The 21202-nt window shown below is 42.5% G+C and overlaps 1 protein-coding gene across 2 annotated transcripts in view; it reads left to right on the top strand.

Annotated features, from left to right (window-relative positions):
- Positions 1 to 12364, top strand: part of USP46 (ubiquitin specific peptidase 46) — a 77273-nt gene extending 64909 nt beyond the window's left edge. Inside the window, exons 7-9 of one of the 2 annotated variants that reach the window (XM_070372392.1) lie at positions 1603 to 1800; positions 5429 to 5507; positions 6366 to 12364. In XM_070372392.1, the coding sequence (XP_070228493.1) occupies positions 1603 to 1800; positions 5429 to 5507; positions 6366 to 6467 (379 nt within the window). In that variant the 3' untranslated portion in view covers positions 6468 to 12364. The remainder of the gene's footprint in view (positions 1 to 1602; positions 1801 to 5428; positions 5508 to 6365) is intronic. The other variant, XM_070372391.1, reaches the window with a different exon arrangement.
- The last annotated feature ends 8838 nt before the right edge of the window (positions 12365 to 21202 follow it).

Below are 21202 nucleotides of genomic sequence, written 5' to 3'. Positions count from 1 at the left end.
CAGCACTGGTCAGTTACAGGTCTTGAACAATGTGAAATAGTTGTCCTTCCCTATGTTCTGTGCCCAGAAGCCAAGAAACTTGACATTTTTTACTATCCTGTAAAGCTTTACCATGAGTTAACTTTACCCTGCCCATGGTTTGTGGCATATTCAGGATAACTCACAGATGCCCATTCCTACCATCTAACACCATGAGGGGTCTAGAGCTGAAGTTGAACGAGTTTCTCTGACCAGTCTCCCAGCTCTTCATCCCCAGGCATACACAGCTTTCTTTGGTGCCTCAGAACTGGAGAAAGGTTAGTCATTGTGGTGGCAGATGGGAGTTAACATTTATTAGTGGCTGGGGAGCTTACCTCTGTCCTCATCCGTGTAATCTAAACTAAGTCTGCCTAAGGCCATCCTAGGTCTTCCAGTGGAGCATGAAAGCATATTCTATTCAACCTTGGAAGTTTTATACACTAAAATGCTGTGTTCCTGAAAAATAATAGGGATCCCCATAAATCTTATGTTTCTGCTGATGGTGTGGTTTTGCTTACTTTTATGCACAGGATTTTTTTTTTTCCAGTAGATTTCTAAATAATATTCTATTAAATGTGTCCTTTACAAACAATAATTCATGGAAAATATGCACAAGTCAAACAGCATTTACAATAATTCAGGGCCTTCAAAGAGGGTGTCCTCGAAGGTAACCAGAAAATCCTCTGTTCTGTCAGAGTTATCTCCATAAACTGTTGTCTTTGCAACTTCTTACCGAAGAATCTTAATGGTCATCTAGTTGAAAAAAAGAGCTTTTCATGTTTGTGTAAGTTGCGGAACTGCTGCATCGAACAAAAAATCCTTTTCTGCAGCATTTCTCAAAGCCTTTGGTATGTGGATGTGCAAGGAGGAACTTAGGAACAGAAGGGAGAGCAGCATCCTGACTTGGCCTCAGAAACCCCGCATCCATTAACATCTCCGGTGCTCTCACAAGCCTATTTTGAGAAATATAGCCCTAAGCCAATCAATCTCTGAATTTATAAGCGAGGAACCTGAGAGCCAGAAAAGGGAAATGACTTGCCCAGGAGCCCAGGAGTAAGGAGGGAGAAAGGGCCTAGCATGCCTGGTTATCTGATGGTAACCAGTTGGCAGTGGTATCTGAGGCATGCCTGCCTGTCGGTTCTCAGAACCTATATGTACAGAATCCACCCTCTGCTTGTCCTTTCCCTAGCCTGCTTTTCTCAAAAACTGTCCCCCTCCTCTCCATTATCTCAGAGTTGAGGGATTATCCAAATATCGTTCTCCCTGGGAGGCAGAGGGCAGTGACGTAGAGCAATTGTGCATCATATTTTTATTGGTACGTAAGTTCTGGGGTGTCTCCTTTGACCAAGCAGATGATCCCACCCCCCACATCCTAGCCCCGCTGCACTTTTCTCTGCTTACTAGGCTCCAGTTAGCCAAGTCTGTACAAGCGAGCGTCCTTTTACTCTGGCACGTGGATTGGCTGTTTGCTGGTTTGAAGTTTGTTGAACCCCTCCTGCTCTCCATTTGTGCAGGCCGTGGTATAATTGGTCCCACTCACAGGGATTGGGTGCCACTGATTTTCTATTCCGTGGTTTATTTTAGGATGAGAGTCAAAAAGCTGCCCATGATTTTGGCCCTGCACCTCAAGCGGTTCAAGTACATGGAGCAGCTCCATAGGTACACCAAGCTCTCTTACCGAGTGGTCTTCCCGCTGGAACTCCGGCTCTTCAACACCTCCAGTGATGCAGTAAACCTGGACCGCATGTACGACCTGGTCGCGGTGGTGGTACACTGCGGCAGGTGAGGGCGGGCAAGGAGCGCGTTGAGGGGGGGCTGTCCTTGGGCCACGTGGACTCTGCCACATCTTTCAGGGGCGGGGCCGGGGATCTCAGACTCAGTGGTGATGGCGCTTCGGGGAATTTCCTCTAAGCTCCAGTTTATCACCTCAAAATGAATCTCTAAACTTAGGTATATAAAGTAAAATAATAAATTAAAAAATAAAGATAAAATTAATGCATAATAATAATTTAAATGTTCTCTCATAAGGGAAATAATAAATCTCCATTGGATACAAAGAATTTGAAATCACATGGAAAAGTAAATGTTTGTGCTGTGATTTTAATTTTTGAAAGACCAGGTTACTCATTTAGTATGATCACAAAAGTGTTTTAAGATACCTAAATAAAGACTGGAAGCAGTGGATGGAATTTAATACTTCTTTGGCATTTGAATAATTAAAATGTATCCTTACGTGTTCTTTAGGCAGTTTTAAGCCTTTCCCCTGTATTCTATAATAAGTACATAATCAAAAAAAAAAAAAGAGTGGAGAGACATCCCCTAGATATGGAGAAGCAAAGTGTTTTTGCTGGAAGTCTTTTGAGGAAATATTTTTTATTGTATAATTTGGTGTAAGTCTTGAAAACTCTACTGAAAATTCACCTGTTGCTATTATTTGCTCAGCTGGGATGGGTTTGTGTCCCCTCCCTGGGATCGATATTGCTGTCGCCCTTGTAGGTTTCAGATTGGGGCCTGTCACAGAGCAGGTGTCTTTTCCTCTCCATCCACCTGGATGGAGTGGTAGTAAACAGACCATTACCAAGAGGATGCGTGGTTCCACAGGGAGGGATGGAGTGATTTCCTTTCCTCTGCTGGGTGGATGGTATCAGAAACTGTAACATACCTGAAGCAACCCTTGTTTTGTTCCATGCAGAGCCATAGTCACAGATTATTGTCTTATGTTCTCAGAAAGTTGTATTTGTTGGTCAGTTACAAGCCACCTTTCTATTTCCCCCTGAAGAATACTTCTAACTGCTAATTATTTTAAAGAACCTAAGGGTTGGGAAGATCCCCTGGAGGAGGGCATGGCAACCCACTCCAGTATTCTTGCCTGGAGAATTCCATGGACAAAGGAGCCTGGTGGGCTACAGTCCATGGGGTCCCAAAGAGGTGGACACAACTGAGTGACTGAGCATACATACACATACATCTATTTTCTATTTATTTATTCATTCTAAGGGTTCTTTAACAGTTTTCTTTGATTTAACCATGCCCTCCTCCAGGGGATCTTCCCAACCCAGGGATCGAACCCAGGTGTCCCTCATTGCAGACAGATTCTTTACAGTCTGAGCCACCAGGGAAGCCCAGGAATTCTGGAGTGGGAAGCCTATCCCTTCTCCAGGGTATCTTTCTGACCCTGGAATTGAACCAGGGTCTCTTGCATTGCAGGTGGATTCTTTACCAGCTGAGCTACCAGGGAATCCCATATATTATGTATATGCTATGTAAATGCTATGTTCCTGGTGGTTTAGTCAATAAGTCATGTCTGACTCTATGTATATACTAGGAAATGGCAACCCACTACAATATTCTTGTCTGGAGAATTCCCATGGACAGAGGAGCCTGGCGGGCTACAGTCTTTGGGGTCACACACAGTCAGACGTGACTGAGCGACTAAGCACACACATGATGTAAGGAACAGGGCGATGACAGAGAGCAGTGGGAGGTGCCCCTTTAGGGAAGTTAAAGTGAAGTCGCTCAGTCGTGTCCGACTCTTTGCCACCCCATGGACTGTAGCCTATCAGGCTTCTCCGTCCATGGGATTTTCCAGGCAAGAGTGCTGGAGTGGATTGCCATTTCCTTCTCCAGGGGGTCTTTTTGACCCAGGAATCGAACCCGGGTCTCCCGTATTGCAGGCAGACGCTTTACCATCTGAGCCACCAGGGAAGCCTTCCTAGTAAGGAACAGGGCAATGACAGAGAGCAGTGGGAGGTGCCCCTTTAGGGAAGGTGGTCAGCAAAGGTTTATCTCCTGAGATGACATTTGAGCTGAAGCCCACCCAAGGAATAAAAAGAGGCAAGAATGCAGACATGAGTGAGGACCCTTTCAGGCAGAGCTGCAGCAGTCACAGGGGCCCAAGCTGAGAATGCTGATGTGTGTGAAAACAGAGGCAGCCCATGGGCTGGAGCTCAGAGGGAGAGGGGAGAGTGGCTGGAGAAAGGTGAGAACAGTTCTCTGGGGTATCTTTTATTTAAAGAAAGCAAACTAAAGGGACTTCCCTGGTGGTCCAGGGGTTAAGACCCTGCACTTCAAATGCACAGGATGTGGGTTTGATCCTTGACTGGGGAACTAACATCCCACATGCTGTGCAGTGTAGCAAAGAAAAAGCAAACTAAGGCAGATTCAACTTTCCAACTTTGATGATGCATTGAGAAAACAAAACTTCAGAGTTAGAGTTAAAAATTCCCTCAGTTGTGCAAATCTGACTTCATAGGAGAAGCTGTTTGGTTGTTCGGTCTACTTTTTTCTGTAGTGTGTAATAATGTACCTTTTGTTTTCCTACTGGTTATTATACATTTTGGTTTAATATCTTTCTAAAACTCGAATCAGATCACATCACTCCTCAAAGTTCCCGAGTGTCTTCCTGGCTCACTCACAGTTGAAGTCCATAATCTTAACCACAGTGGCCCATTCCTAACCCTCCTCCACTGCAGCTCACTTGGCTCTGGCTGCCTTGGTGTTCCCTGATCACACTATGCCCACCCCCACCCATCCCCTAGGCCTTACACTTGCTCTCCTCCCTTCCTGAAACTTCCATCATGTGGTCTCATGGCTTGTCTCTCCCTCTGTCTCTCTCTCTCACACACACACACTCCTTCCCTTCAGGGAAATTCTTCCTGCTCACATCTCATGTCATCACCGTAGCACCTTCCCTCTGTCGCTCACCAACGCGTTGCACTGCTATATTCTTCAGCATGTATCACCACTTGAAATATATTTGTATTTTAGTTTATTACCACTCCAACCCTCAACCTCAGGAAAGGCAGGACTTTGTTTCATTCACTGCTTTTTGTTTGTTTGTTTAAGTAGAAGAGAAGAGGCTTTTCTCCCAGTCTTAATATTTATTCATTTATTTGGCTGCACTGCGTGGTCTTAGTTGCACCATGCTGGATGTCCTGCGAACTGAGTTTTGGCACAGGGGATCTGGTTCCCTGACCAGGATTCAAACGCAGGCGCTCTGCACTGGGAGCAGAGTCACTGGATCACCAGGGAAGCCCCCATTCACTGCTTTTTTTTACCTGACTTCCTGAATGGACCTAGATGGAGCGTAGTGGGTGTACAATAATTATGTGTTAATATTTGTTGGATTTGAATGTCTGTTTTCCCCAGTGGATTGTGAATCCTTCGAAGACAGAGACTTTATTCATCTTCCCTTGTGCCCAGCACAGTGTCAGCACCCAGGTGTCTCTCTGTGAGTTGTGGCCAAAGACATGTGGACGTGGCATGACTTATCCAAAGTTCTCTGTCCCAGTGATAGTTTTTTGTTTTTTTTTTTTTCCCCAAAAAAGTCATTGCATATAAAGAGCTACATAGAGTTTTATAAAGAAGTAAATGTTAACTTAGTAACATTCTTCTGTTTGTTCTTTTCCAGTGGTCCTAATCGTGGGCATTATATTACTATTGTGAAAAGTCATGGCTTCTGGCTTTTGTTTGACGACGACATTGTAGAGGTTGGTATGCAGATGATTATATCCAAGGGAGCTGGGGCGGAGACAGTGTTTTGGGATGTGTGCATGTGGACATTTTCTAAAATAGGCCTGTATTCCCGTCATCTGACTTGAAAACAGCTTACATTTCTCTCAGAAATACATTCCGCTGCTCCCCATCCTCTCTGGAAGGGGAGAAGGGGTGAGATCAGGGGCTCATCAATACTGTATTTTTGTTAACTGATCGACCACAGACGTGGGACCTCCTTGCCATCCTAAGTCATGTTTACATGGAAGTCCTCTTTCCTACAATGACTAAAGCCCACTCTGGGACCAAATAATAAACTTCAAAGTTGTATTAAAATCCTTTTATTATACCAAAATTTTCTGATATTATTATTGAAAATTTTGTTTTCTCTCTGTTCAACCTAGAATTCTTTATATGACACCAGAATATTCCATATGTTGATTTTGTTGTAACGGAACACTAGCCGGAGAGACTTCCATACTCAAAGACATGGTCTGTTTCAGCCCACTTAAGGTAGCAGTAAAGGGAATAAGCTTTGATGACCTGAATAAATTATGCTTATTCCCAAGAGCTCCCACAGTATACTGTTTGAAAGATAGAAGTCCTGTCTTCTTCAAAGAGTGCAGACCTATGGTTGCTAATAGTCGAAAGGGTGGCATTCTTCCCCAGTGATTTGCAGCGTATGTCTTCATGTTCTCTCGGTCAAGCCTGTGGAGTTACCCACTTGCTGTTGAAAGTTCCCAGTTTTATGACGGTGTTTCTTACATTTTCTTGTGCATCCCATTAGCCTTTCTTCCCTTCTCCCAGTAATCATGTTAAACCACTGTGTTGTTTCACTTCTCTTTTTCTTGCAGAAAATAGATGCCCAAGCTATTGAAGAATTCTATGGCCTGACATCAGATATATCAAAAAATTCAGAATCTGGATATATTTTATTCTATCAGTCAAGAGAATAACTTAAAGGACTGTGGAACTAACTCGAGTGAGGGAAAATGCACTCGGACCTGGTTTCTCTGCAAACGTCCCTCCTCTCCAGTGGGCCACCGATGCACGGCATCACTCCAAGTCTCGGTGGTCTGGCTGCGTGACTCTCTTCCCCCTTCATTTTTCTACAAGCAGCACTACTCGTGGTTTTATGTTAGTCTGAGGTAGAGTTAACTGCAATCAGACTGTAGTAAGGTTTAGATGAATAACATTTGCTAATTTTAGTTTCAGGTACATGCTATGCCGCTGTCTGGCTAAATTAGAATGCCATTTCTTACAAACATCGACAGTCTATTTGGGGTCTTTGCTAATCTTTCTAAATGGCTTCTGGGGTCTCCTTTCAATGCATTCCTTTAACTTGTCCCTGGAAACATTGCTCCCCATTTTTAGCTTCTCTGCCTCTTTTCTGACAGAAGGACAGAAGAATGGGGTAGATGCTTACCTTTTAGAGCTGCAACTATAGCTTTAAGTTTGTTCGAGTGAAAATGTTTTAAAATTGAGTAACCTCGAAACTGAATTCATCTTCTGGGTGGAACAGGGCGAAGAGAAGCTGTTCGAGGATGCCCAGGGCTGTGCCCACCCAGCCATTACAATTCCAGGGGCTGAGGAGGCGTGGAGCTCAGGGCAGGTGAAGCCGAGAGGAGGAAGCTTTTGTGCACAGTGGAAAGTTGCTTTTCTTCTCTTTCTACCAAAACCAAGTTTCAGGAAAATAGCTCTGTGCTCTTTGTTTTTAGTGATGCTCTTCTTCTGTCCTGTGAGTTGTATCTCTCCTTTATCTGGTGCTGCTAAGCCTTCCAGGGTATCTTTCCAACCCCACTGGTGTTCCGTGGTCAGAGGCGGTAGGGCTGAGACACCACGGGGACTGCCACCCACCCAGCTCTGCTTGGCCAGGCAGCACCAACACCGTCCTTTCCCAGGAAGAACAAAGACGCTGCACCTGTCCTCCCATCAGCCACACTGTACAACAGTTCATATTTCAGCGTTTCAGGTCCTGGCAAGCCCAGGGCTACCGTGGAACCTTCTCCAGAGGAGACACTAGAGTTAGCTGGGGATGCAGGTGGGTCAGAGGAAGTGTCAGTGGGCAGGTGGTGCGATGAACAAAGTGGCAGCATTTCTTTGGCTCAGGCTCCCAGGATGTTTGACAAGACGGAGTTTTTTGGAAGAACCTCATCTCACCATAGTTTTACTTTCTTTTTCACTTTTGTTGTATGTATATTTATTAAATCATTTGCGTATCGATGCCTTTTATTAAAAGGTTCGATATGCTGTTTTGCTGTTGAGCAGGTTTTTGGTTTCCTACAAATCTTATGAGGTGTAGATCTCAGCTTCCTGTGGGAAGACCGCTGACTTCCATACACTATAATATACTGTGAACCTGTTATTTTGTTACCTAATACATCAGCGAAGGAACACGCAAACTTTTGGCATAATGTGAACTAAAATTGAAATTGAAAATGTTACTCGCCATTTTGCAACAATTAAGAGCATAGCACTTTATCTAGATGAAAACTGGATTTCTTTATCTTTGAAGTATCTTGAACTGTTTATTGCTCACAACTTCCATAAGCATGCCACCCTTCATCTGTTCATGCTTGAAGTGAAATGTTTTACGTTTCACTGGAGAAGACAAAAACAGGGTGATCTTCATGTTATTGTTTTATACAAGTGATGAAAATATACCTTGCCTTGTTTAGAGGCGAATTCATATTTATAAATATTATGTCTTTTTTCCCTCCATAAGACTTATGCAGTTATCGCTTACCTGGAAGGTGAGTTTTCATCCTGTTTTTAAGAAGAGATGCTTTTCAATTGAAGGTGACTGATATAGGGAGCTGTTTATACTATACATAATCCATATATTTGCAGGTTGCAAAGTTTAAAAAAACGATGGCTGATCCCTAATATAGTTGGAAGTGATACATGAGAAACATTGTTAAAATTATCTGTGAAGTGACTCTTGAAGCTAATTTATGAGGAAAAAAGTTTCAATTGGAAACCTGTAGAACTAATGTGTTGTTTAGTTGTGAAGTCATGTCTGACTTTGTGACCCCATGCATGGAGTGTAGCCTTGCAGGCTTCTCTGTCCATGGGACTTTTCCAGCAAGAATACTGAAGTGGGTTTCCTTCTCCAGGGGATCCTCCCAACCCAGTGATCCAACCCGAGTCTCCTGCAATGGCAGGCAGGTTCTTTACTGCTGAGCCACCAGGGAAGCCCCTTAGAGAAGTATTACCTGAGTGCTAAGTCATAAATTCAGTACTTTGGGGTTTTTTTGGATGAGCAAAAAGTTTTTCTCAGTGATTTAACTGAAATAATTCCTTTTAGTAGAAAAGGTCAGTTAAAATTCAGTGTTCATGGATAAATGTTTGCATAAATATTGAAGATAATACAAAGACATTAACATGGTCGTGTGGTGCAGGAAAAAGAAAATTGAGATAAAAATACACGTATCCACCAACACACTCCATCAGTTTTTTAAACTTTAGCACTATCTGGGATCATCTTCCCCCTTCTTCTTTAATAAATGAAAGAAACACTAGGCAGCTACATCCTCCCAAGTCATTTCACTTTGTGTGAAGACTAGAGTACATAACACTTCTTTATTTTTCATCCCTCGTTCGTTGTGTGAAGCAGGGATGGTGTGGGATGTGTGAGACCGTTCTGAGGTGAACGATAGCACAAAAGCTCAGCAATAGTCCCTCAAATGGCCAGGGTTTTGTGTGTCATTTTTCTGGCAGGAATGGGCAGGCTTGCTGTATTTCTTCTCACTGCTGGGTGTTTTAAAATAAGTTACAGTGTTTGCCACTTTCAGAAGAGAAGGAATGTTTGCTTTATTGGTTACTTCCTTGTTTAACATCTAGATTATGATACAGTATGCTGAAGTGTCATTTATGTAAAAGTAAATATTGGTAGAATGCCGACGCCCAGTCTTGTTATTCTGATGCATTTTCCATTCCGAAGAAACACGAAGTGAGCTGGTTTGAAGAGAGCCAAGGAGCAAAAACACAAGAGAGTGGTGCTTTGTCTAGGAAGCCAGTCATATTGGTTTTATAGCTTGGTATATTTTGGATTTCAGATGAAATGGGGAAAAAATGACAGAAATGGTCCCTATGCATTTATTTTCATGGATACCCTTAATTTTCATGGGCATGCCTAACAATGAACTATGTTATAACTGGAGCTTAGGGCTTATTTTAGATATTGGAGTGTAGCTTTATTACAAAGATGGATTTTATCTATAAACATTGCATTTTGATCAACTTTGTACGTTCATGTGTATTAAAATATTGTGCACTAAATGTTTTGCCCCTGTCTGCTATTATATGGTCAAGGCATTTATCAGCACTAGTGTGATTCACTCATGTAAGTGGCACGGGTCAGGGAAAATTATTTCCTACATTTCTGCCTAATTAAATTTGTTTTTCAGTATTATATTAATTTATTTCTGGCTTCCATTTCTATGTAACCAAAATAGTTACTGCATTTGTGTGGCACATTTGACTTTGTTGCTAAAAAAAATTTTTTTTTTTAGTTTTTATTTAAAAAATCTGTACCTTTTTTTTTTAATGTAACCAATTCAAGCACTTTAAGCAATAATGTCAATCTTGTGAAACTTCAATCAGTTTAATACCCTGCCTCTAAAGTTGTTGACAGAAAAATAAAGAGGAATTCTCTTCCTAGAGAATTATATCTGAGTAGTGTTAACACACATGGATTTAAAATCCTTTTTATAAAATGTGAGTTCTTGGCAAGTCTTATGTCCAGGTAATCAGTCCAAGCCTGATTTTGAGGCATTGTAGAGGATATTCTGGTTATCATAGTAAAGTTGCCACTATTGTTGAAGTTCAGAAAGTTAGGGTTCTGGAGGGTACTCACCATTTTTTTGAGTCAGAAAAAGTAACACAATCCAGAAACCTGGGTCTGGGAAGAGCAAATTGAGAATATCAGTGAAAAACAGAATTAGGGTAGGTATATTAGGTGTAATGAATTGCTTAGCTGAGATTTTGCATAGAAAATGCCCTTTATCGGTTATGAAATAAAAGATCCATTCTCAAAATAAGGCAGTGGCTTCCAGCTCATTGATCTCATGGGCATCTGGTTTCTAGGAAAGAATCGGTGTGGCTTTCCCCTGCCCCCAATACTGGCAGCAGCCACAGGCCTCTGGGTAGGGTCTGAGCTGCACAGACCCCAGCGGGGTGCACACCAGTCCCACCACTGGCCTACCTGTAGGGGGGCAGTGTGGGCCCATTTCTTGTGGTCTCAGCATGTGGCTCCCCAGGGCTGATACTCAAGCTTGCTGTTAAAATGTCTAAGGTTTTTTCCCCCAACAGTTACTTCAAGGGGTCCCTGTGTGGACAGGAGATTGTCATCTGAATACATTTTCCTGGGCCCAGTGACGGGAATAAAACCGCATAGACCAAGAGCAGAGCAACGTGCCTTGAAGTCTCCCGGGTTCCACCCATCTTAGAGCAGCTCAGGTGAACCTGGCTGAGCTGCGTGGCCTCCTTTTGTCCATCTGCTGAAAAGGTTTATGGGATAAGCCTGTTGCCACCAGCACAATACAGTTTCTGGGGTGTGAGAATTGCCCGTTTCTCTAAATTTCCCTCCTCCTGTTCGCTGAGACTTCAAACCCCTTGAACAGAGGATGAAGACTTCCCTTTACATGTCTTGTATCCCCATGAAGATTAAAAGGCTTGCTAAATAATTTTTCCTCCTGAGGGAAGATTTTGATCTTGGGGACAGAACTCTTAGACTTGTCTTAGAGATCCTCCAGGCTTCCCAGGTGGCATTAATGGTAAAGAACCCACCTACCCATGCATGAGACTCAAGAGACGTGAGTTCAGTCCTTGGCTCAGAAAGATCTCCTGGAGGAGGAAATGGCAGCCCACTCCAGCGTCCTTGCCTAGAGGATCCTATGAATAGAGGAGCCTGGTGGGCTACAGTCCATAGGGTCGCACAGAGTTGGACTCAACTGAGCAACTAAACACAACACGGAGAGATTGGAGAGATTTTTAATGAAGACATCACTTAGCACCTGGAAGTGCTAGGCATGGGGACAGGAGTTGGGAGGTAAAAAGGTGAAGCAGATAGAATCCCCTTTCTAGTATCCTGCCTCAGAAAAAAAAAAGTTCTGTGGAAAAGAAATTTAAATTGTGGAAATAATGTGAGCAGCGGAAGCCATCACAACCTGCTACATTTTGGTCTTCGGCCTGGGTCTTCTGGTGCAAACGGGCACTGCTGCAGCTGGTGCTGTGGGTGAAGCAGCCAGCTCTTTTTTCCCCCTGGGTCGCCTTCCTGGAGTCCCCACTTTCCTCCTCGCCTGAGCTCTGTGTCGCCTTCACCTTCCTTTTAGCTCCTTGTAGCAGGGATGACCCCATTTTTAAAACAACACATAAATCCATTTTGTTACAGTGATGGACTCAGGCATTTTGCTTGTTAATGCTCATGTTAAAAGAGCCAGAATATTGAAGATCTTCACAGGATTTTATGAATAAATTATCTAAAAAATCTCCTTCTGTGACTACCGAATAATGAGAGCCTAACTTTACTTCACCAAAATCAAACACGCATGAGTTTTCAAGCCATTTTACTGACCTTTCAACCTATGCTCCCGTTTTGGATTCCATTATATTTTAATAGTGCTTTTGAACAAAGCACATTAGGAGCTTACAAACAAATGTTAGATAGCTTCATTCTGGTTCTGAGACACCAAAGTCAGAAATGACATTAGATTTTGTAAAAAGGGCCCCTAATTTTGTGCTTATTATCCATGTGATGGTTCCTAATAAAGTATTTATTAACAACCTTGAGGTTATCATATAAGTTACATCGATGTGTCTTTCACTTTTTTCCCCTTCCCTCAAGTGAGCATATGGGCTGGATCAAGGAGGTGTGAAATTCCACAGAAACTGCACAGGAAGGTTAAGCGTTTGTGTTGTGGGTGGAAATCTTTTCTAACCTCCTCCTAATAGGGAGCTTGGAGAAGAAAACTGAGATGTAGATTTGACTTGGCAGGAAGGATAGTTGAGACCACTATTTCTATATATTTAACCAAGCCCTCCTTCTATGATCCAACTCAACTGTATTTGTATTTCAGAGTGTCTCTTAGTTGACCTTGCCTGAGAGAACATTCTGTGCTGAGATAAATGAAAATAAACACTAGAAAAATTTGAGAGTGAGCTGTCATATCTTCCACAGAAAGCTAAGTCTCTTCACTGTAGAGCCCATCTTGATTTAAGAATTGCTTGTTTCCCATGCTGAGGGGTACAAGAATATATTTTGATGGGTTATAAGACTTATGTAAAGGAGAGACTCTTCCTCGCTCCCCACCAACCCCATAGAACAATTTGAAAACTCTTTGAAAAGAAATTGTTTGTGCATATTTTCCCACCTCTGTTACCCTAAAGCCCAGAAAACAAAAAATAAGTATAAATTAGCCTAAGTATGTTGCCAGTGCCAACTTGGATTTACAAGGCTCCAGCAGAAGGGGTGAAGATTGTAAAATGGAGAGAAACCTTTCTCCTGGACATTCATTGACTGACCTGATCTTTGTGTCAGACTCGAGGAGTCTGGGAAGATTAAGAAGAAGCAGCTCATGGCAGAATCTACCCTCAAATGGAATTGGTACAGAATGTAGAATAAGTTGGTGGGGGGTGAATTTCAGGGGGTAAGAGGAGGGGAAAAGGTTGAGACCCTCCTAATGTTTGTATATATAGAGAGAGACTGCTCTATTGAAACCTCACGAAACAGCAAACCCCCAAACTACAACTGATACACGCAAAAGAAAAAGCAACCCAAGTAACACTACAGATGGTCATCAAACCACAAGAGAAGAGAACAAAAGAGGAAGGAACGGATAGAGACCTACAGGGATTTCCAAGGGGTACAGATTCCATCCTTGGCGGGGGAGCTAAGACCCCACATGCCTTGAGGCCAAAAAAAAACAAAACATGGAACAGAAGCAATATTGTAACAAATTCAATAAAGACTTTAAAAATGGTGTATGTCAAGAAAAAAAAAATCTTAGAAAAGATCACTAAAAATAAAACCCCAAACAAAAAAATAGGAACATACTGATGATTACCTTCTAACGTGACTGCATAGCTTCTGACCTCAGGTGTCACTGCAATGTCTGTCCCAGTCTGTGCGTTTGCCCTGCAGGGTCAAGGGGGAATCCCAGTGAGCCCCACAAGTGCCCCTAGCTGACAGACAACCTACGGGCTTGATGGCCTTTCTGTCGTCCTGACTTTGATCTCTAATAGTAAAACTTCAAACTCGATTCAATAGCAGTTTGAGAAAGCCCAGCTGGACTTGGAGTCACAAATCCAGGTTCCAGTGCAGGCTGTCGTCCACTGGTGCTGTCACTGTAGCGTGTGCGAAAGGCAGAGGGTCAGGAAGCAGAAGGTCTGAGTTCACGTCCTGACTGTGGTGTCCTGCTTGGATGATGTTAAGACTTTGTCACCTGTTGATGTTGACTTACCAACCTGAGTCAGATGTTGGTCATAATGTTGCGGTTGGGATGCTAATGAGTGATGTTTGGCAGAGGGACCCTTCTCTGTAGGTCCTCAAGGGAGATAGAGATGCAATTGCCAAGACAATAGAATGCACATGAGAGCTCAGTTACTTAAATAGGAGGTTGTGGGGTAGTGTAGCTATACTATTTCATTCAATCTAATCCCCACAACATCTTCCAGGCATAAAAGACAAAACTAAAAAGAGCTGAGTGGAAAAAAAAAAAAAGCCCCAGTAGCCAGATAGCCAGTGACAATTATGCCTGGGATGTTGTCTAAAGATGGGCTGTGCTGTTTCCTAGACATAAACAATCTCACAGGACACCAACCTCAGACAAGGTCATGGTGTGATCATGATGAAATGAAATAAGACCACTTTGTAAGTTTGCCCAAGTGTGGACAAAAACCAGATCCCTGAAAACCACAAAATACCAAACCTCCCTCCTGGACCAGTTCCCAGTCACTGCTGCTACTGGACCAGTGATGGCGTCAGCACCACTCCCATCTGTCCTGGGTGAGATCTATTAAGATACACAAGCAAAGGACTAGCCCTGCTTCCTGACAGTACCTGGTCCAGAGCTAAACCCTGTTCCTTGAACCCTACCCCAAATCGCCAAACCAAAGCCTTGATCCTGTTTAAGTTCTAACAGCCTCTTACTGAAATCCCCCATGCTTTCCCCACAGTGTGTGGTCTCTCTGAGCTTTAAACACACTTGTGAACCACAGCTGTAGTCCTGGAGGTCTGGCTGGAGAGCATGGAGTCAGGACTTGCTGGACTGAGAGGTCAGCTGCTTCCTGGGGTCAGCCTGTGGCTGCTGACCTCATGGCTGCAAAGGAGAAAGCCAGTTCAAGATTGTCATGAGCGTCCTGAGACCTCAATCTGCAGTGACTCCCACCCAGAGGGAATGCAGGTGTAGGGCTGATTGCCAAGGAGGCTTCTTACAAGTAGCTTTGGATGAATCTGGGCCTCATTTTCCCCTAACCTGTAAAAGAAAGAGATAACAGGGCCATGATGTGTAGAAACTGCTAGAAAGCAGAAGAGGTATTTAATATGATTATGAGCAGGATATGGTAACACTGACTATTTATTTATTGCTTACGGATTCCTGGCACCCCCATACCTACGCTTAGACTCCCTCAGGCTCAGCTGTGTCTGTCTCTAGAGCCCTTGAGTTCACTGTCAGAACCCCTGTTTGGGGCAGGGTCTGAAACCAGTAAGATGGGGCCTGAGCTCCACCTGTAGGAAGAGTACAAAATCTCCTTCAGGAATTCCAATTTTCTATAGCAGACAAGGTCTCAGTTCTTTCCAGATCTTCTGTATGTGCCAAAGAGCTCTGTATTTAGAAGCATACAGTTGGGTTGGGATAAGAGCAGAGGAGGATGAAGACAGGTAGCAGAAGAGGTGATTGAAGACTTGTGCTGGGTCTAGTGCCCTCTAGTGGTGATGGTCTAAAATAGCTCCTGATTTTTTCTCAAAATTGTTGGACATGTCTTGCTTTTATTTTATATACATTATTTGTCCATGGGTTTTTAATAGAAACAAGCCAACCTAAAATCTGACAACAGTTACCTTGGCTCGAAGCCAAGGGTTAAGTTAAACAGGCCGTCATCTTTCAGCAAGATGGGGCAACACAGGGTCAAAGGAGAGAGGAAAGAAACCTCCTTGAAGACAGAGACTGTCCTGTTCACCTCTGAAGTGTCATGGCTAGAGAAAGATGAAAACAAGAGCATGAAGTCAAGCAGGAGTTAGAGAGAAGAGGACTATTGGTTCCTGGTCCAACTTAGATTGTTAATGTCACAAAGCAGAAAGGGAAGAAAAAATATGGAAGGAAAGAAAAATAATGACATCTTTGAGAAAGTGATGTAAGGGTTTAAATCAAAGATCTAAGAGCTACTGTCTTCTTTTGGGAAGTGACAGGAGAGCTGCCCACAGAAAGCCAGCTAAGGTGACAAGGCATAATTTACTCCTTACAGTCCAACTAGAGTGCAAACATGCTATTTTATTTTTGTTCTTGTTGTTCAGTCGCTCAGTTGTGTCTGACTCTGCCACCCCGTGGACTGCAGCATGCCAGGCTCCCCTGTCCTTCACCATCTCCCAGAGCTTACTCAAACTCATGTCCATTGAGTCGGTGATGCCATCCATCCATCTCATCCTCTGTCGTCCCCTTCTCCTCCTGCCTTCAATCTTTCCCAGCATGAGGGTCTTTTCTAGTGAGTCAGCTGTTTGCGTCATGGGGCCAAAGTATTGGAGCTTCAGTTTCAGCATCAGTTCTTCTAATGAATATTCAGGATTGATTTCTTTTAGGCTTGACTGGTTTGATCTCCTTGCAGTCCAAGGAATCTCAAGAATCTTCTCCAGATTTTATTTTGCTATGCACATTTTGGCTAAAGTTCTTCACAAGCTATTGATTTTTGTGATAAAGCCTGTGAGGCCTCACAGGGAGCTGATGGTTTGAGATTTTCTGGGAAATTGTTTTGCATTTTGGAGCAGTCTTACATTATTCTTGTAGAGACCTGTATTTGTAATCCTATCTGCTGACCCCAAACTTTAGCGTATGTAATAGAACTTTAATTACATCAGACTCAGTATTTTTCTCTTCTCTGGATATATAGGAAGTGAAGTATTGGATGGAAAGTCTGTAGTGAAATCTAAGAAGAGGAGTGTGAATAGTGAATGTTAGAAGTGTGAGAACATTCAATAAAGAAAAATTGCAAAGCGGAGCGGAAGGGAACAGGGAGAAAGAACGTGTGTTAATCTTCGTAGGCGAGGCTGGTTAGCATGTGACTTCTGTCACAGGAAGAGTTAGATGAAGCTGGCTGAAAGCATCTATTTTAAAATAGATTTCAAGGAAGGCAGATACATTTTAAAACTTTATTATGGGAAATTTTAAACATGTACAAAAGTAGGATACAGAATAGAATGGATTTCTGAACCTCCATGAACCTGGAGCTCAGCTTCACCAGTTAACTATGGCTATTCCTGTTTCAGACAGAACTCTCAGATCATACTGGAAAGTTACCAAACTAACAAACTTTCCACTCTTCAGAATATCTAAACTGGTAGAAGATGACATGCGCGGTGTAGTATGGCTTGCATTAACCACCGTCTCTAAGGGATTATCTGCCTAGTTGTTTGTTCCTCTGACTTGAAATACTGTGTCATTCTTCTTAGTTGAAGTGTCCTCACATAATGCAGGGTTTTATTAGTTTTTTGGTGATACAGAGGCATTGTGGTTGAAATAAGCTTACTTTGTATAGTGGCTAAATAATGTGAAATATAGTGGAACTTAAGTTGTAGTGTTTGAAGGTGACCACATTTATTTGGAAAATTATAACAAAAATAATGGCACTTTACTGTAGAATATGCATGATCTCACATGTATATATGCAAAAGTGAAAAAGCCCATGGCTGTTTCACATGCTTTCTGTTACAGGTTTTCACTTTTCCATCTGCCCCCTACTTCTGGAATTTCCCCAAAGAGATGGGGTTAGTCTCAACATTTGTTTGTCTCTGGCTTTTCCTGTTGGTATTTTTCCTCATGACGTGTCATTAGCTGTTTTCACCAGTTAATGGATTAAACTGAAGAATGCAAGAGAGAGGAAGGACGTTCCTGGATAAGAATGCAAGTTTTCCATAGTCATGTTAAGAACTGGAAGCCCTGAGACCTTAGCAAGACTTGCTTCATTGTTTTCCAAGTCAGAATTACCTAAAATAAGGAGGTGGGGCTGGTAGAAGTTGCCAGGCGTTGAAGCAGGGTCACAGTTCTGTACGGTGGACCCTCGCAGCAGAAGAGGACTACAGGTCCATTTCATTTTCCTGAATCTCTGTCTACCTGATGCCTGCAGAGCTTCAGGGCATTGGGCAGGGAAGAGAAAAGAGTTGGTCTTAGTAGTCAAGGTAGGGCAGGATCCAGAGGGTTTTATACAAGGAACTCACCTTCTCTGTTCCATTGTTCAAATGATCAAAGGCTGAAATTCTCAAACTTTTCATTTAGTAATAGTACCATAATCTTTTTGAAAAATAAAATGTTACGTAAAACCTTACTATTGTAAATATGTACATAGTATTTTATATGTTATTTTATTGGTAGAGTTCTTTAATAACTAAGTCATGTCCAACTCCTTTGTGATCCTGTGAACTGTAGCCCACTAGGCTCCTCTGTCCATGGGATTTCCCAGGCAGGAATACTGGAGTGGGTTGCCATTCCCTTCTCCAGGGGATCTTTCCAACGCAGGGATTGAACCCGCATCTCTTGCATTGGCATGCAGATTCTTTATAGATGAGCCACCGGGGAAGTCCTAGTGTATGGTTCTTTTATAAATAAATTTTGAAAGTTAATGAGAACAAAATGGCTACTTGAAGAACATGAAATTTTGGAAGTGGCAATCTGCTATTGGTCTCAGCATTCAGTTTGTATCTGAATTTTGTTTTTGCTCACAGAGGATTAAGACAATCCGAGTTCACACAAATATATAATTGCAAATTCCTCTTTTGTTTCTGTTGTTTTGTAAACAACTGTCTTGTATTATCCAAGATTCTTTACAATAAAGGAAGGTAGTAGAAGAACTTTTGAGGTCTTCATAAAAATAAGCTAACCTCCCAATTTATCTCAGTTGGGGTCTTCCAATGAGTTTAAATTTGATTTATAACACCCTTGAGTATATCTGTTGATTATTTAACCAAGTTGTATTTTATAAGTGAAATCTTAACACATTTGTGGAACCCCCAAAGCAAGGTTCCATGAAACACAGTTTGAAAACCAACAATCTGATGTTAAAAAGGTAAGGCTTCCTTTTATTTCCTTACCCAAACATCTTTAAGCCTTTAATAGGGCACCATCATGGCTTTTCCCCTTTTAGAGAAAGCATTGAACTATTTTTTTTTTATGCTTTATTGAGGTACAATTAACAGATAACTTTGTGTATGTTTAAGATATACAATGTAATGATTGACATATGTATGTACTGCAAATAAATACCACAGTAAGGTTAGTTAACACATCCATCACCTCGCATAGTTACAATGTTTTGTTTTGTGGTGAGAGCTGTCTTACAACTTTCAAATAGTGTTGAACTCACTGTAACTCAATTTCACTAAGATTGGTGGGAGTCTTCTCTAAGACTGTTGGTGGGAGGATGGAGAGGAGGGTACAGCAGCCAGCTTGTTCTGCCTAGGTCCCTGCATTCCTGTCTCCCTTCCCTCCCCTCTGCTCCCGCATTGGTATAAAGAGGGTATGTTCCAGTTCAAAAGAGAATCATCAAGAACATGGACTTAATAGTCCTTCCATCAAGACTTCCACATTCAGTTTCCCATGGCTCACACCGTGCTTTCTACGAAGTTGTCCGTTTGCTGGCTGTACTGGTAAGCTAGCCTAGCTGATATAATCCCTGGCATGCTTTTGCAAGTATTAGTTATTTTGACTACATATCTATTGAGCAACTGCTATGTGCCAGATACTAAGCTAAGCTCTTTGTATGAGTTTCCTCCTTGGGGTCTCACCACTCTGAGACAGGGTCTGGTATCACCATTCCCATTTAGAGATGAGAAAACTGAAGCTGGGACTTCCGGAGTACACTGAGAATCTTTCTGGAGCACTTTGTTCTGGTACCACTCGAGCTATCTGGTTCGAATTCCAGGTATAAATAATGAGGTAGTTTAGAACTTCTGTTTATCTGCGGAATAGAAAAGTGAAAATGATTTTCCAGGCAAGAATACTGGAGTGGGTTGCCATTTCCTGCTCCAGAGGATCTTCCCGACCCAGGGATTGAACCTGGGTGTCCTGCATTGTAGGCAAACGCTAGACCTTTCCCTCTAATAACACAGCTGCAGGCTCTAAAATCCAATGAACACAAATCAGGATATGGGCTCTGCTGCTTACCGGCTCTGTATTATTCGTCAGTCTCAGTTTCCTCGTCTGTCAAACAGATAATGAAAATAACACTCACATCCAATGTCATTGTGAGGATTACATGAGATGAAGTATGTCAGGCATATAACACAATACCTACTCTTGTGTTCAGGGCATTCAGTACATTCAATGTTGGAATGTGTTTGGAAAGTATTTGCTGTTATTTTGTCATTAATTCATTAATAGAACTGCCTGAACAAAATGGTACCCATCAAATCTTCCACTTAAGCACATATTTAAAATAAGAATAAATGATGTTGTCTGGATTAATCCAGACAACATCATTTATTCTTATTTTAAGAGTACATCATGAGAAACGCTGGACTGGAAGATACACAAACTGGAATCAAGATTGCCGGGAGAAATATCAATAACCTCAGATATGCAGATGACACCACCCTTATGGCAGAAAGTGAAGAGGAACCAAAAAGCCTCTTGATGAAAGTGAAAGTGGAGAGTGAAAAAGTTGGCTTAAAGCTCAACATTCACAAAACAAAGATCATGGCATCCGGTCCCACCACTTCATGGGAAATAGATGGGAAAACAGTGGAAACAGTGTCAGACTTTATTTTTCTGGGCTCCAAAATCACTACAGATGGTGACTGCAGCCATGAAATTAAAAGATGCTTACTCCTTGGAAGGAAAGTTATGACCAACCTAGATAGCATATTCAAAAGCAGAGACATTACTTTGCCAACAAAGGTTCGTCTAGTCAAGGCTATGGTTTTTCCTGTTGTCATGTATGGATGTGAGAGTTGGACTGTGAAGAAGGCTGAGTGCTGAAGAATTGATGCTTTTGAACTGTGGTGTTGGAGAAGACTCTTGCAAGTCCCTTGGACTGCAAGGAGATCCAACTGGTCCATTCTGAAGGACATCAGCCCTGGGATTTCTTTGGAAGGAATGATGCTAAAGCTGAAACTCCAGTACTTTGGCCACCTCATGCGAAGAGTTGACTCATTGGAAAAGACTCTGATGCTGGGAGGGCAGGAGGAGAAGGGGACGACAGAGGATGAGATGGCTGGATGGCATCACTGACTCGATGGACGTGAGTCTGAGTGAACTGCGGGAGTTGGTGATGGACAGGGAGGCCTGGCGTGCTGCAATTCATGGGGTCGCAAAGAGTCGGACATGACTGAGTGACTGATCTGATCTGATGTATATATATATAATTTAATTTATTTATGTTTGACTGTTCTGAGTCTTCGTTGCTGTGTGCAGGTTTTCTTTAGCTTCGGCAAGTGGGATGTACTCTTTGTTGGGGTGCTTGGCTTTCTCATTGCAGAGCTTCT

The sequence above is a fragment of the Bos mutus genome, chromosome 6 (assembly GCF_027580195.1).
Source record: "Bos mutus isolate GX-2022 chromosome 6, NWIPB_WYAK_1.1, whole genome shotgun sequence".
In the NCBI taxonomy this organism is placed as follows: Eukaryota; Metazoa; Chordata; class Mammalia; order Artiodactyla; family Bovidae; genus Bos; species Bos mutus.
This window is presented reverse-complemented; position numbering and strand designations above follow the sequence as displayed.